Source organism: Giraffa tippelskirchi, chromosome 1, assembly GCF_054371585.1.
Source record: "Giraffa tippelskirchi isolate mGirTip1 chromosome 1, T2T-mGirTip1v1.2.pri, whole genome shotgun sequence".
NCBI classification, from domain to species: domain Eukaryota; kingdom Metazoa; phylum Chordata; class Mammalia; order Artiodactyla; family Giraffidae; genus Giraffa; species Giraffa tippelskirchi.
In genome coordinates this window covers 216,464,844-216,478,437 of record NC_137275.1, presented here as the reverse complement: position 1 = coordinate 216,478,437, position 13,594 = coordinate 216,464,844, and the positions used below count along the sequence as shown (strand labels likewise).

Below are 13,594 nucleotides of genomic sequence, written 5' to 3'. Positions count from 1 at the left end.
TGAGGATAAGAAATGAAGAATAAAACAGTAACAGTTCAATGGTATTTTTTCCTGTTGCTTTGCATACCCTAATTCTTGCCTATAAATGAATACCTCCTTAGAGAAAATAAGAAAATAGGATTAAGAGTCATGCATGTTCTGTACTATAAAGCTGTACAAATGGAACATGACTCAAGGTAAAGAAAGCATCTTTTATAGGTTTATTGGTCCATTACTTTAAGTTAATTGAGGTAAAGAAACCTTTTTAAAATTTACAAGCTAATAGTTTTTATCAAGCAATACAAATTCATTTGTTTTACCTTGAAATGTAATACTAATCCCATAGTAAACAATGGACAGAATTCTTTTTTTACACAGATATGAAAAAAAAGTGGACAAAAACCTCATGCCAGCATCAAAAATGCAACAAGAATTTTTTCTCTTTTTATAATCTCTGGGTTCCATAATAAACAAACAAAAAAAAGGTGACATTCTTTTTAAAGTTTGGTAGCTTCATGAGACAAAGACTTTGATCTGTAAATCACTTTCTCATCTACAACACACATTCTCAAGCACATGGTTTTTTTCACAGCTTTTGATTTGGCTTAATGGCAGCATGGATGGAAGAGAAGACATTTACACGGAGGACTTCATCAATACCTCAAGGATTTTCTTTTAAAATTTTAAATGTAAAGAGTGATTTCTCAAATAATAAGCAGTCGATAATTTGGACATGACCCAAGCAAAAAGGTTTGGTTTTTTTCCCCCCCAACAGTTAAAAGTTAGAAAGTTTGCTGGCAGTTTATTTCATGGGAATATATCAGATGTACCTCATGTCTGAACACATTCCCGACACACAGACATCCAGGGAACAGGCACACGAGGGCAGAGGACAGGGCACTGCAAGACAGGACCAGACCTCAGGGGTGCCCAGGGCAATGGCGCTGACTGTTCGGAGTTGCTGGTTTGTTATCTGACAGGGGCCCAGCTGACACAGGCCTCACTTCATCCCACTGGGTCACATTTTTGTTTGCAGTGTGCTACCTCCTCCTCACTTCCCCACTGGGGAAGCAGCGATCGCCCTTCCCTCCTTCCAGCATCATCTGTGACTGGAGGGATGGTCGGAGACTGTGAGCGAGCCTGTCCCACGGCGGTGTTGACAGGGGTTGCCTGCTCACATGCGGCCTACAGGGAGCCCAGGATCACCAGGTGAGAGGGCTACGCTGCCTGGAGAGGTGCATTGTGTGATACCCAATCACCGGCTTTACTAATAGTCAAAGCTTTATGACAAAGGACGAAATTATGTGAGTCAACACCATGTGTTCGTTGTTTTTTGGCATTTCAACCTGTGGAGAATGTCTGTGTAAAATATGCTGCTCGGCGGCCCCCACAGTATCTTTTAAAAAAACTGTTCTACAGAATCGGGGTAAACCTTACTATTGTCGTCATCTATAGAGTTCTTTGTATCTGTGATTTGTCGATGCTGATACCATAATATCCTCTACAGTAAAAAATGTGCCAAAAGGCACTAAATGCATCTTTCACACTTGAAAACAAGAACAATGAAAAAAGGTTTTGTGGTCCCTGTATTTCCTGACATTATCAAAAAATATCATTTGGCAATAGCAATACTTAGCTTTCTCTTCCCAAAAGGCAGCCCTAATTATGAACCTCACTTTCTGGCTTGTTTCTTTAAGAGGAATGAAGACGGCTAGGTTAGGCCTCAAGTGTTTAAACTGAACAACTGATTACATCTCTAAAAACCCTTTCTACCCAGAATCTAAAACACAGTAGTTGAAGAATAAGGCATATTAGTAGGTGTTGACAAATTCTCAAAAAGTACAGTTAGGCTTTTAACAGTCTGTGGCATGTCCAAAAGTCTGGATTTGTTGATTTTCAAGTGCTAAATACACAATGTTTATGAATGAGACAAATATCTTACTGTTTTGTTAGAGTTATTTTTTCCAAGCACTATTTACAGGCTATCTATGGTAGTAAAAACTACCTGGATAACATTTTTTTTTTTTTGCCACACAGAAAGGGTTAGACAGTCATACCCAGAGAACATTTCAAACACATTTGATTGAGAGAACAGTCACACCCCCTGTAACACCCCTCCCCCAAAGCTTTTCTAACATAGACAACCCTGTGCCTGCTCTGATCTGTGTAACATGGGGAGACCAGGTACCCTCAACCTAAAAACCTGACCACCTACTGGGTAGGCTGATGAAAAAATCAGGTTCCTTAAATTCACTGAATTCAAGACCACAAGGAGGTGAACAACTCCAACACACCCAGTTCCATCTGTAGGTATGGCCCAGAGGGTGGCAGAGAAATGCCGTCGGAAGAGAGACCACAGTCAGTGAGTGGGGTAAGCAGGCGTGTTCCACCTGGTGGCTCCTTGAGGACTCTGGAAAGGGAGAAGGTAGACCCAAATCCCCAACATAATTTTGTGTTACCCCAGCCTGATGATGAGATCACCCCGTTTCCACAGACCTTGAAAGTAGGCCATGAGTGAGAAGGCAGGGACCAGGACTGGTGTGCCCTACCCTGACCACATACAGACCTACACTGGCCTCATCTGTTTGGGTCTCGGGATGGGTTGAAAATGGGCTGCACCCTGGCTGCTGTTTCTGCTCAGAAGATGGGCTAGTCTGGACTTTTCTCTCCCTTCACTCTCACCAGCTCAGGACATAGGGCAGAGAAGGACTCTCATGAGACTCAGTGAACGGTGTCGAAACAGAATCAAGTGCCTGCGACTTCAATGCTGTCAATGGCAGGGCCGAGTCATACAAACTCCGAGTGCCTCTTGGGCTGATACTGTTCCAAGAGCAAGTCCACGGGCAGACAGCCGCGTGGCAGGTGCCCTTCTCTAGACTGAACTGCCCGGCGTTCCACCACAAATGGCAGCCTCGCAAGCAGTGAGGGCCAGGTGTGCCTTTTATTCCCTCCCTTGTGGATGGCGACCGAGAAAACACATTCAAGTCAACAACACGTAGGACACACTCTGGGTGTGGCTGAAATTTGGCATGAAGACACACTTAGGTTACATTCACCACCATCCCCAGAGGTGTGCTGGTTTTTGTTAGTTCAGCTAAAGAAAGGTGCGTGGCAGGTTCAATGAGCAGCACAGTGAAATACAAGCCAGTCATGTCCACAATCGCACTTATCTGAGGAATCATCGTTAAGTCTTAATAAAGGATAAAACCCAACCCCGAACCTGGCCTTTGCAGGAGCAGAGGTTCCTTGCTTTAAGCACAGTAGCTGAGAGCCTTCTTGGCAATCCAGCATGGGGTAAGGACGAGCAGTGTCCCGAAAATGCTATAGATCACCACTGCTCTCTTTAACCTCACCTGCATCTCTAAGATTGCTCCGTTTCTACGAGTTCTCTCTTCTGCCCTAGCCCGAACTTCTAACCCAGGTGAATGGAACCTTCCACTTCCCCAGCCCAGGGACAATTGACAGGGATGACTTTCCACTCCACTGCCATGTACTCAAGTTTCAACCTGTCCACATATGTCTAACGTTAAGACACACTCTCAAGCAAACATCTCCCGGAAAATAAACACAAGACAGGAGTTGGTGATTCACAACTTTGTGGAGCCATGAAAGACAGGGTGACGAACCCTCCAGGAGGCAGTCTTTGGCACAGAGGTCTCTGGGTTACGCTTCTCACGGGGAATCACCTTTGTGATGATGGAGATAAAGAGGTGAATGCTTGGGGCTGCAGACCTTCGGTGGTGGGACCCATGGGGATGGGAAGGGCTGGAGAGCCTCCACCACTGCCTACTATCCCTTGCCTTCTGGGCCAGCCTCCTCACCTCCTCAGATGCCAGCCAGAAGTAAGGGACAAAGGTTCATTTTCTGGAAAGACCACTCCTCCAAGGAAGGCTGCAAGGTACCCTGGTCCTCCAAGCTCTGCTAACAGTGGCACGCTGGAGGTTGGTTTGCCTCATTCCAGCTCTCCCTGGAGCCTTAAAGTGCAGGCACTTCACTGAGGGACCAAACAAGCAGAGAAAGACAAATGCCCAAGATGCCTGCAATGCTTCAGAACCAGTCTTCTGCCTCCAATCATGTAAGAGGATGACTGTGTACCCCACCCATTTCCATATGTCCCAGCAAGGAACCTGATGGGTTCTTCTGAACGGCTGCCTTCTTGCCCAGCTGACCTCCCACAGGAATGTCCCTGGGCTCTGGCCAGTAGCAGCAGACTACAGTCTTCCTGTAACTCCTTCCACAGTTCTTTCCAAGCTTTCGTCATGCCGGACATTTTTAAAGCATACACTCTACCAGGTAAGACTTTGCATGTTTGCCAAGATGAATGTTCACCTCTGGGAAAGTCTAGTGCCTTCTGACAAATATCCATAGAAGGCCATCAACTCACTATCAGATACACGCCCCGATTCTACCAGCAAGCTGTCAGGCTGGACCCGTACCACCACAGCCACACCAACAGGATGGTTTAGAGGTAGAATGAAACACTGAATCACCACTCAGGGTCAATGAACTGTTCTTACCCTTTTTCTCCACTGAATCATCTCTAATTGTACCAACCGGAAGATTCACAGCAAAGGATTTTAGAATGGCACGAACGGGGTCTAGCAGTGCATGAAAGTACCAACTGACACACAAGTTATCACTTAAACCATGACTTTTTCAAACACGATGAAAACAGAACCAAACTCTTCTGGGCTGTCCAATGGCTGCCCCACCAGCTTCACAGCCATGGTTGCCCCAAGATCAACCCTGCAGCTGGAAGCAGGATGCAGTGACCTCAGGAGGTTGCATGCTGACCAGTATTTGCAGGTTCACTTGCAAACACAGCAGTGTCTCAGCACAGCTGTTTCATTAAAAAAAAAAACAAAAAAACAACAAAAAAAATAATACTACCGCTTATTTGAGGCTCAGATTTGTAATTTTATAGAGATGAGCCACAGATGAAAGAACACAAACATGACATAGGTAGTTTCACTTCAAGAGGGGAAAGAAAATAAGCTGGAGGAAGAGAGCCTTTTTGTCTATTTTGTGTTGACACACTTGAAAAGGAAACCTGCTAAGAGGCTGAAATGAAGGCTTCAAATGGAGCCGGGAGGAGATGTGAGCTTAACTACAAGCAAAGAGTTTGCTGTCACGCGTCATCTTCGAGGCCCATCTGGATGCAGGCTCTTCTTTCTGACTGGGAGACAGTAAAGTTGAAGCACTTCATGTAGAGCATTCATTCACACTAGAGTTTACAAACCTTGACTGTATCCTAAGAACACGCCAGCCTCTCCCCCAAAGGTTGCCCAAAAGATTCGTGGGCACAGGAGGAAACATTAAAACTAGTAATTTTTGGTGAGGTACAGGCAAATTGCACAAAGCGGACATGGGCGGTGGGGCTTGGTATACACCCGCCGACCTCAACAGCTCTCAACAACTCAGCGTTGTTCCGACTTCAAGACAACAGATGACCCCTATCAGGCCTGTCTCTCTACCCTGATGACATTTACCAAGCAAAAGAATGGTGAAGAACGTCACAGAGAAAAATGAACCCTTTTTTTCATTTTACACAAAACAGTTCCTAATCTACTACATTTTAGTGTCAGAAACGAGTTTGGGGAACATTGCTCCGTTCACTTCCCAAGGCATCGGCATAAGGACAAGGATGCTGGCTGGCTGGCTCTAGCATGGATGCACCAAGACACCGATTTAAATGGTCCTACACCAACCGGAAACTGTAACATAGGTGTCAGTCATGATGGGCAGGGAGCAGGCCACACTGAGAGCCACGCAGGCCATTGTACATTAAGGACTTTTCCTGGAGGCACCGACACCACCTTCCAGGCCGAGACGAGCCAAGGCCCATGGAGGCCAATGTCAGAGCTGCCGGGCATTCACAGGAAGCCAGCAGCGCTGCCTCCTGTTCATGCCTTCCTCGTGGCCTTGCGAAGCAGGATCCGGTTCTCTTCAGCAGGCAGCTCTGCTGTCCTCAGAGAGGGGACTGTAATGAGATGTCAGAATGTCAGCTGAGGGCTGATGCGTCCCTCAGTTTCAAATCTTCGTAGTGTCCCACCGAGCAGGTTCCTTCACACCACGGAGGCACGCTTCTTCCGCCGAGAGATGATGACAGCCCTTTACGGACTCCACCAAGGAATAAATACTCATGGAAAACAACTGTCGGACAAAGGCGGGGGGCGGGGCGAGGGTATACAGAGAGGAGAGATGCTGCTGTGGTTGTTTTCTCCGTGCCGCATGTCTGGCACCGCAGGGACATTCCGGGGTGGGTGCCAGGCCCTGCGTAGGTAGGAGAGTCTTGGTCCCGAGGAGGAGCTTACTTGGCCTCTTGCTTCTCCTGCAGAAGCGGGATGATCGACTCCCACGCCATGAGGCACTGGAATGACAACACACACACAGCGCATCAGCGGGAGATGCAGATTTCAGGGTCAGCTTTGATCTACCCTCCCGCGGTCAGTCCTGCTGGGCCCCCTCTGTCTCATGGCCCCTACACGGGTTATTCAGAGCTAGAAGAAAGAAGGGAGGCAACAGATGTTTGTTTTGCCTGCATCCCCCTCCCCCATCTCTATGAACGACAGCAATGTCTCTACGAAATGAACTATCTGTAAAGCTCATCCCAGTGAGTGGAAAGGTATTCACTGAAAGAAATCCCCTCCCTTCCAAAAGCAGAAGAGAGAAGCAGGCTGCAAACCCTTGGTGAGGCCCCAGGTTCCCATCCGGGGCAGAGACACTGCTCCACGTGTGGGTGGGAGGAGAGAAACCATCTTGGGCCAGGCGTGTGACTCGGGGCACGCTCGTTCAGCCACCTCGGATCTGAGGTGGAGACCTATAAGAGGCCTTCCTGACAGGCAGCACCACAGGGAAGCAGGACTCAGTGCTGAGTCACTGCGGGGGAGGAGACACACATCCCTAGGGCAAGCCGGGGGAGGGGAGTGGTGAATGGCTCACCGCTTCCTTCCTTGCTGACTCTGAGGTTGGAGAAAAAGCTGGACTCAGACCCTGCCCTACAGAAGGAGGTCTGGGGAGCCTCGAGGAACTTGCTGTCAGAGAGAGACCCAGTGCGAGGTCCGTGGCATCCTGGGTCCCGCTCTCTACCTCTGCCATCATCTCTCATCTGGAAGGTTCTATGTCGGTGATGGGGACCAAGGCCATACCAGCTTGCCTGCTTGCTTTCTTCCTTTTTTAGCATTTTAAAGACACATTTTATTATACAACTGTTACATGGAAACATTTTCACTGTAAAAAAAATTCAAACAATACAACTGAACCAACTAACTACGAGCTTTCTTTACCAAGTGAACTACTGGCCAAATGCTCAAGCTATTTCCCACCCCGGGACCCTTACATATGTTGCTCCCTTTGCCTGGAATACTTGTTCTTTGTTTCTGCAATTCAGGTTAAAAGTTATGTCCTCAGACTGGCCAAGACGAGGCCTCAGGGCAGGGGCCCTGTTTGTGGTATAGTGGGAGGATACAGATAAAGGCCCTGGGTTTGAGATCTGGGCCCTGGGAACACTGGAATTAATCACCAAGAAGAGGAGGGGACATCAGCTGAGTCGGCCCAGGTGCAGTGGGAAGGTGGGGGACAGTGAGGGTGGGAGGGAGGGAAGGATGGAAGCCCCATTCACTGCGTATCTACCACATGCCAGGCACATTCCAGGTGCTCAGGCATCATTTCATTGTTTCTTCACCATCATTCAGTGAAGGATCACTCCCATTTTACAGATGAAGAAACAAAGGCCCAGTCAGCAGAGGAATGAAGCCTTGGCTGCACCTGGAATGATCTTTCCACTGGTGGGCAGGCAGGACTGTCCCCCTCACTGACAGTGTGTGGGAATTCTCAGACCTGTGGACCCAGTGGAGCCAAGACTGACTATAGTTCAGTCATTCACAAGCTGTGTGACCTTGGGCAGAGTCTTAAAACCTTGCTGAGCCTCCATGTCTTCAGCTTTAAATTGAGAGCTTCTAAAACCCACTTCACAGTGTTATGGTGAAGGTTAAGTTTAAATTTAACAAGCTGACATATGCAAAGCATCCAGCCCAGTGTCAACTCAGATGCACAGCAAGCATCCGGGAGAAAGGTACCGAGAAAAGGAGGACGGCCCCTCCCCCTTTCCCCTGAAACAGTCCATCCTCAGACCTGGCAGGTAAGGGCTATTCCACGACTCTTTCCCTTAACCCTCCTCCAAATTAAGATGCAGACACACTGCCTCTGGGCAGTGGCCAGACCGTCAATGTTTTTGAAGGAGATGGATTCCTCCAGTTTGGGCCGAGGATGTGTTTCTAGAATTGTGGTGGGAGTAGCTGAGTTAATGCTTGTCCAGCTTGATTTCAAGTCTACAGGTTACTTGTTGAATTATGATCGGGCCATTCTTCATCTTCATTAAGCTTTTAAGAAATACTAGGAGCCTGATAGGCTGCAGTCCATGGGGTCGCTCAGAGTCGGACACGACTGAGCGACTTCACTTTCACTTTTCACTTTCATGCATTGGAGAAGGAAATGGCAACCCACTCCAGTGTTCTTGGCTGGAGAATCCCAGGGACGGGGGAGCCTGGTGGGCTGCTGTCTATGGGGTCGCACAGAGTCGGACACGACTGAAGCGACTTAGCAGCAGCAGCAGCAGCAGGATTCATTAGCAACCAAACTCTAGAGTTGGATGTGCTAGAGGCAAACATTGACTGAGGATATTCGGCTGTAGCTTGAAGACAGTCAAGCGTGTGTGCGTGCGTGCCTGTGTGTGTGTGTTGGGGGTGCTTAACTTGAAGTCCACAGATCAAGGGACTCATGAAAAAAACCTGTTTTTTAGTGTTAATAGTTTTCCTTTGTAATCCTATATCCCTTTGTATTAGGTATTTAAAAACAGTATTTTAAACTCTATTTTAAAAAACAAACAGTATTCTAAGAAGGAGTCTCTAGGCTTCACCAGATGACCAAAGGGATCCATAGCAGAATAAATGCAAAGAACCCTTGGGTACAGAACCACAGAGCAGCCTGACAGGGCCCCAAAGCCTCCATCAGCTGGGGGCATCCGTGCACTACAGGCCTGACTGGGAAGCAGCTGCTAGAAGAACGAGAGGACTTGGAGGGTGAAACCACAGTGTCCTCAGCCAGGGGTGCTATTGGAACCCCTGTGGGCACCTGAGGGGGCCCCCGGTTCCAAACCAGCACCACATCTAGCAGAGCGGGGCGAGGACACATGGGCTTCACTAAGACTGAACACGTAAATCAAGGGAAGGAGATGGGCCTGGCAGGATCCTCCCGGGCTTCTGGCAGGCCCTGACCAGAGGCTCCGGCTATGAAGGGGAGGACAGTCGTCTTATCAGCAGCTCATTACCTTCTCGTAATACTGGATGTTCTTGTCGGCCATTCCCATGAGCAGCTGCCGGAAGTCCTGTCTCTTGTTGTTCTGCCACCTCTCCATGTCAGCTTTCAGATCAGCATTGAAACACTCCATCCGATCCTGACATTTCTCCACATCTGCTGGAACCTGGGAAGAGAATGCGTACATCAGAGCTCTGTATGTATAACAAGGACTCCATGCCCCTGTGCTCATATGTTTGTGAGAGGCCAGATTACTGCCTTAAAATGCCACGAACACACGCCCTCCTCTGGAGGTGCAGGCATAGCCCAGGGTTTCCAAGTGAAAGAAGGAATTCTGAAAAGTGCCATCCCTGACCCAAATTTTCAAACCCATCCAAGCTCAACAGTGACTCACGGGGGAAACACCTGCCTGTTCACAAACAGGAGAAGAGACACTGTGATTCAGAGTCATCTGTCTTCGGTTCCTTTTAGGAGTTACCCGTCTGTAAGTGAAAGTGCCTGCAGGTTTTGCAAGCGTACAGCAGTGTTTGGTACTGCCCTGCTAGTCTCCTATGCCCCATACTGAAAGCAGAAAAGCAGTGTTTCCACATCACATGAACTGTCCCAGTGACATTTCTCATTAACCAGAGAATTCATTGTAATAAGAAGACCACTGGCCCACTTTACAAATCAGCTGGAGACTTATCCATGCACTCTCAGACAGCAGATAATCAAAAATAAAGAGTTAAAATTGGGTAATTCTGGGGAAATGGAAGGCAAGTTGTTCATGCATGCCATAAACCATGAGATTCAAAGAAGAATTATACAGCAGGCTAGCTCTAGTTTTTCTTAAGTTTAGAAGACTTTCTCAAAATAGAACTAGGTTGCCTGAATTTCACAACTTTCACTTTGCTTCGGTGAGTTTCATCCACTCTACACAGTCAGAAAGAAAACACCCAATATTATAAGAAAGTAATGGGAAATGGTAATCCTGGTACCCAAAACACAAAGCTGGCTTCTCTCCTAACTCAAGAGGCTTCACTGGACTTTGATGGTGGCCAGGGGGTTGGGGGCAGGGAGTCAACCTGCCCAAAGCTGGGTCACACAGTCACCTACCAAATGCTTTCCCAAAACAAGTGAGGCCTGGTACATTTTGTGTGCTGGGGCCTCTGATCCCGAATATAATCATCAAGGTCAATCTCTACCAACCAGGGAAGTTTTATACCCAGACCTTGTGGGCAAGGAGCCGAGAAACAAGGCCAAGCCTGGGGTAGTTGACTCCTTCAGGGTTTCCAAAGTCCTGAGGGCACTTGGCCACCTGCCAGCCAGACCACTTGGCCATGGCTGCAGTAGACAAGAGCAGGGGAAGGGGAGCCACCCAGGCGAGGGAATTCAAGTGTTGCCTGGCATGGAAACTATCCTGGGAGAGATGAGGATGAGTGAGAGAAGAAGCTATAGTCAGATATCCTGGGCAACTGAAAAGAAAAGAAATTTGGGGAATTCCCTTGTGGTCCAGTGATTAGGACACTGATGATCAGTGCTTTCACTGCTGTGGGCTCAGATTCAATTCCTGCTTGGGGAACTAAGATCCTGCAAGTTATTCAGGAAAACAAAACAAAACAAGCAAGGAACTTTTAAGGGCTGGGATGAGTGTCCTCTAAAGCACTTAAATTCCTGGAGGAAATTTTAAAAAGGACTCGATTTTTATCTTCTGATGCCAGAACCGAAGTCACTTTTGCCTTTCCCTGCTGATTCACCTGTTACTGTTGGCTGCCTTGAGGGAAATGGAAGTAAAAACAATACTGCCTTGACTTTGCGTCTGCAAAGTCTGCAGAGCATTCCTGGCAAACATCCTGGGAACCAGCCTCAGCAGGCACCCAGCGAACCAGGCTCCAGACTGGCCTCCCCGCCCTCCCAGCAGGCACAGTCCACTTCCCTTATTCCTCTTGCGACCACTGCTAATTATAGCATCTGGGGAAAAGTGTCCAGAAACAACATCCTGTTTGCTTAACAAAACTGCTGCAGCAAGGAGGAAAGCCAGGCTCTGAAAGGAAGACTTCCTAGGCACAGTGAGAAGAGGCGGGTAGGCTCTCTGATTCCAGGGAGTGCTCACCTAGGAAAGATTCCTGGGTCTGGTCTGGGGATGAAAACTCTGGATTGTATGGTTGCCCGAGCCTCAGTGTGAGAAACGTTTTTAGCTTATCATTTCCCCAACATATTCCACATGGGGCACAGGGGGGACACGAACGTGCTTAGGTCTCAGCAGGCAGATCTTGTCTCAAGTCACCCAGAGTCTACGTGGGAAGAAAATAAACATGGCTGGACACAGAGGGGAGACGGTTCAAGTGCTCTCACTTCCCTTGGAGCCTGTGACCTGCACACTGTTAGGAGGAGCTGGAGAGTGAGGACAACATGGATGGGGAGGGGAAGGAATGCCACTCAGGCAACACTTAACAGGTGATGGAAGGACTTCCCTAGTGTTCCAGCGGCTAAGAATTCACCTTGCAATGCAGGACGTGGGTTCAACCCCTGGTCCAGGAACTAAGATCCTACATGCCGAGGAGCAACTGAGCCTGCACCTCACAACTAGAGAGCCCACGTACTGCAACAAAACATCCCACATGACCTGGCAGAGAGCCCACATGCTACAACTAAGACCCAGCCAAACAAATAAATATTAAAAAAAAAAAAAAAAAGATGGTGGAAGTGGGGACCTGTGACTCCAGAGGGACAGACATTACATGCAAGTGACGAGAGGTGAGACAACCCCAGCCCCACCTCAGGAAGAGCTCACAGGCCACAGACCCCCAAAGACAGACAGAGAGAGAACCCCGGCCGGCAGAGAACAAACAGTAGAACTCATGGAAGGGCCTACATGTACAGGGTTACTAAAGGGGTTGGCAAAAGTTATTAAGAATCCTGGACACAGAAGCAGGAAATAAGTCAGAGAGAGCAGAGCCATAGAAGCACAAGGATGGAGGAGGTGGGGGAGTGGGAGTTAGAAAGAAGAGAATAACAGGAATCTTGTGTTAAGAATCTTGTGTTAAGAGGTGAGCTGTACTCTGAAGTAACCAGCTACTCAACTGCCCAACTTTATGGAGAGGAGGGCCGCTGGGGCTAGTATTCCTCTCATTTTTGTTTCTTTCTGGATGGTGTCTCAATTTACCCATGAGCAACAACCAGCATTCCCTCTTATCTCAGTGTTCTGATTTTTTGACTGAGGTACTGTTAGAGGTATTGTCTGGAGGGGCTAGAGATGGAAATATCCGATGCTAACGGTTGGATGCTGCTGTTCACAACCCACCAAGAAGGACAAAACAGTCTCCAGATAAGACTTCGCCGTTCTTTAGTTGCTAAGTCATGTACAACTCTTTTATGACCCTGTGGATTGTATTCCCCCAGGCTCCTCTGTTCATGGGGTTATCCTGGCAAGAATACTGGAGTGGGTTGCTATTTCCTTCTCTAGGGAATCGTCCCAACCCAGGGATCAAACCTGCATCTCCCGTGGCTCCTGCATTGGCAGGTGGATTCTTTACCACTGAGCCACCTGGGAAGCCCCAGATAAGACCTCATGAGACCAAAATTTCTGAAGAGATGACAAGGCTGCATTCTTCATATTGGTTCCCCTATCTCTCATGAGAAGTTCCATTACAGGATATAAGTTATGGAGTGAAGGGAGAAGGGAAACACGGGATGAGATAAAGCATATGTCTGTGTTAGAGAGCAGAGCGGGAATGTGAATTCACTCAGCATTCACTGAGAAATGTATCACTGAGCTCTTTCCATGAATCACGCATTGCTCGGCCCTACATGTAACTCTCTAAGTTTCCTTCTCAGAGGCAGGCTGGAGACGTCATATTATCTGCTCCCATGATGACAGTGGGTTAATAAAGTCTGCAAAGATTACATAAGGCAGACATGACCCCAGTACTGGGGGAAGAAAGGGACTCGTGGCTGCTGGGGAACAGGTGCCAGGACCAAGGGCAGAGTCAATTCAAGACAGTTGTCTTCTCAGTCACATGCTGCCAACTGAAAACCTGTCAGAGCTCCATAACTGGTGCCGTGTAAATGACAGCAATACTGGTCCCTCCCAGACCCCTAGGAAGTCAGAGCTGGCCACCTCCAGTTTCAAGCAATCTGGTCTTTAATCCCAATGTTCCATACAAATATTTTCACTTTCTTTGTGACCTGTGAGATGGAAGAGAAGCTGAGAAAACACTGAGGCAGGGTAAAGTTTGAGAAGAGGCTACTGAATTTGGCAAATATTCAGTAAGAACGCTTTAAAAAAAATAGATAAAAAGAAGCAAACTTCAGAGAATGG

General features: G+C 47.9%; 1 protein-coding gene across 10 annotated transcripts in view; it reads right to left on the bottom strand.

The window, feature by feature from the left end:
• SNX30 (sorting nexin family member 30) overlaps positions 1 to 13,594 on the bottom strand; it is a 117,104-nt gene that overhangs the window by 10,545 nt on the left and 92,965 nt on the right. For 6 of the 10 annotated variants that reach the window (XM_081527110.1, XM_081527086.1, XM_081527146.1 and 3 more), the window contains 2 exons: positions 9,308 to 9,460; positions 178 to 6,349 (listed from right to left, as the gene is read on the bottom strand). In XM_081527110.1, the coding sequence (XP_081383236.1) occupies positions 6,290 to 6,349; positions 9,308 to 9,460 (213 nt within the window). In that variant the 3' untranslated portion in view covers positions 178 to 6,289. Of the gene's footprint in view, positions 1 to 177; positions 6,350 to 9,307; positions 9,461 to 13,594 lie in introns of those variants that run through there. The other 4 variants (XM_081527079.1, XM_081527118.1, XM_081527101.1 and 1 more) reach the window with 2 other exon arrangements.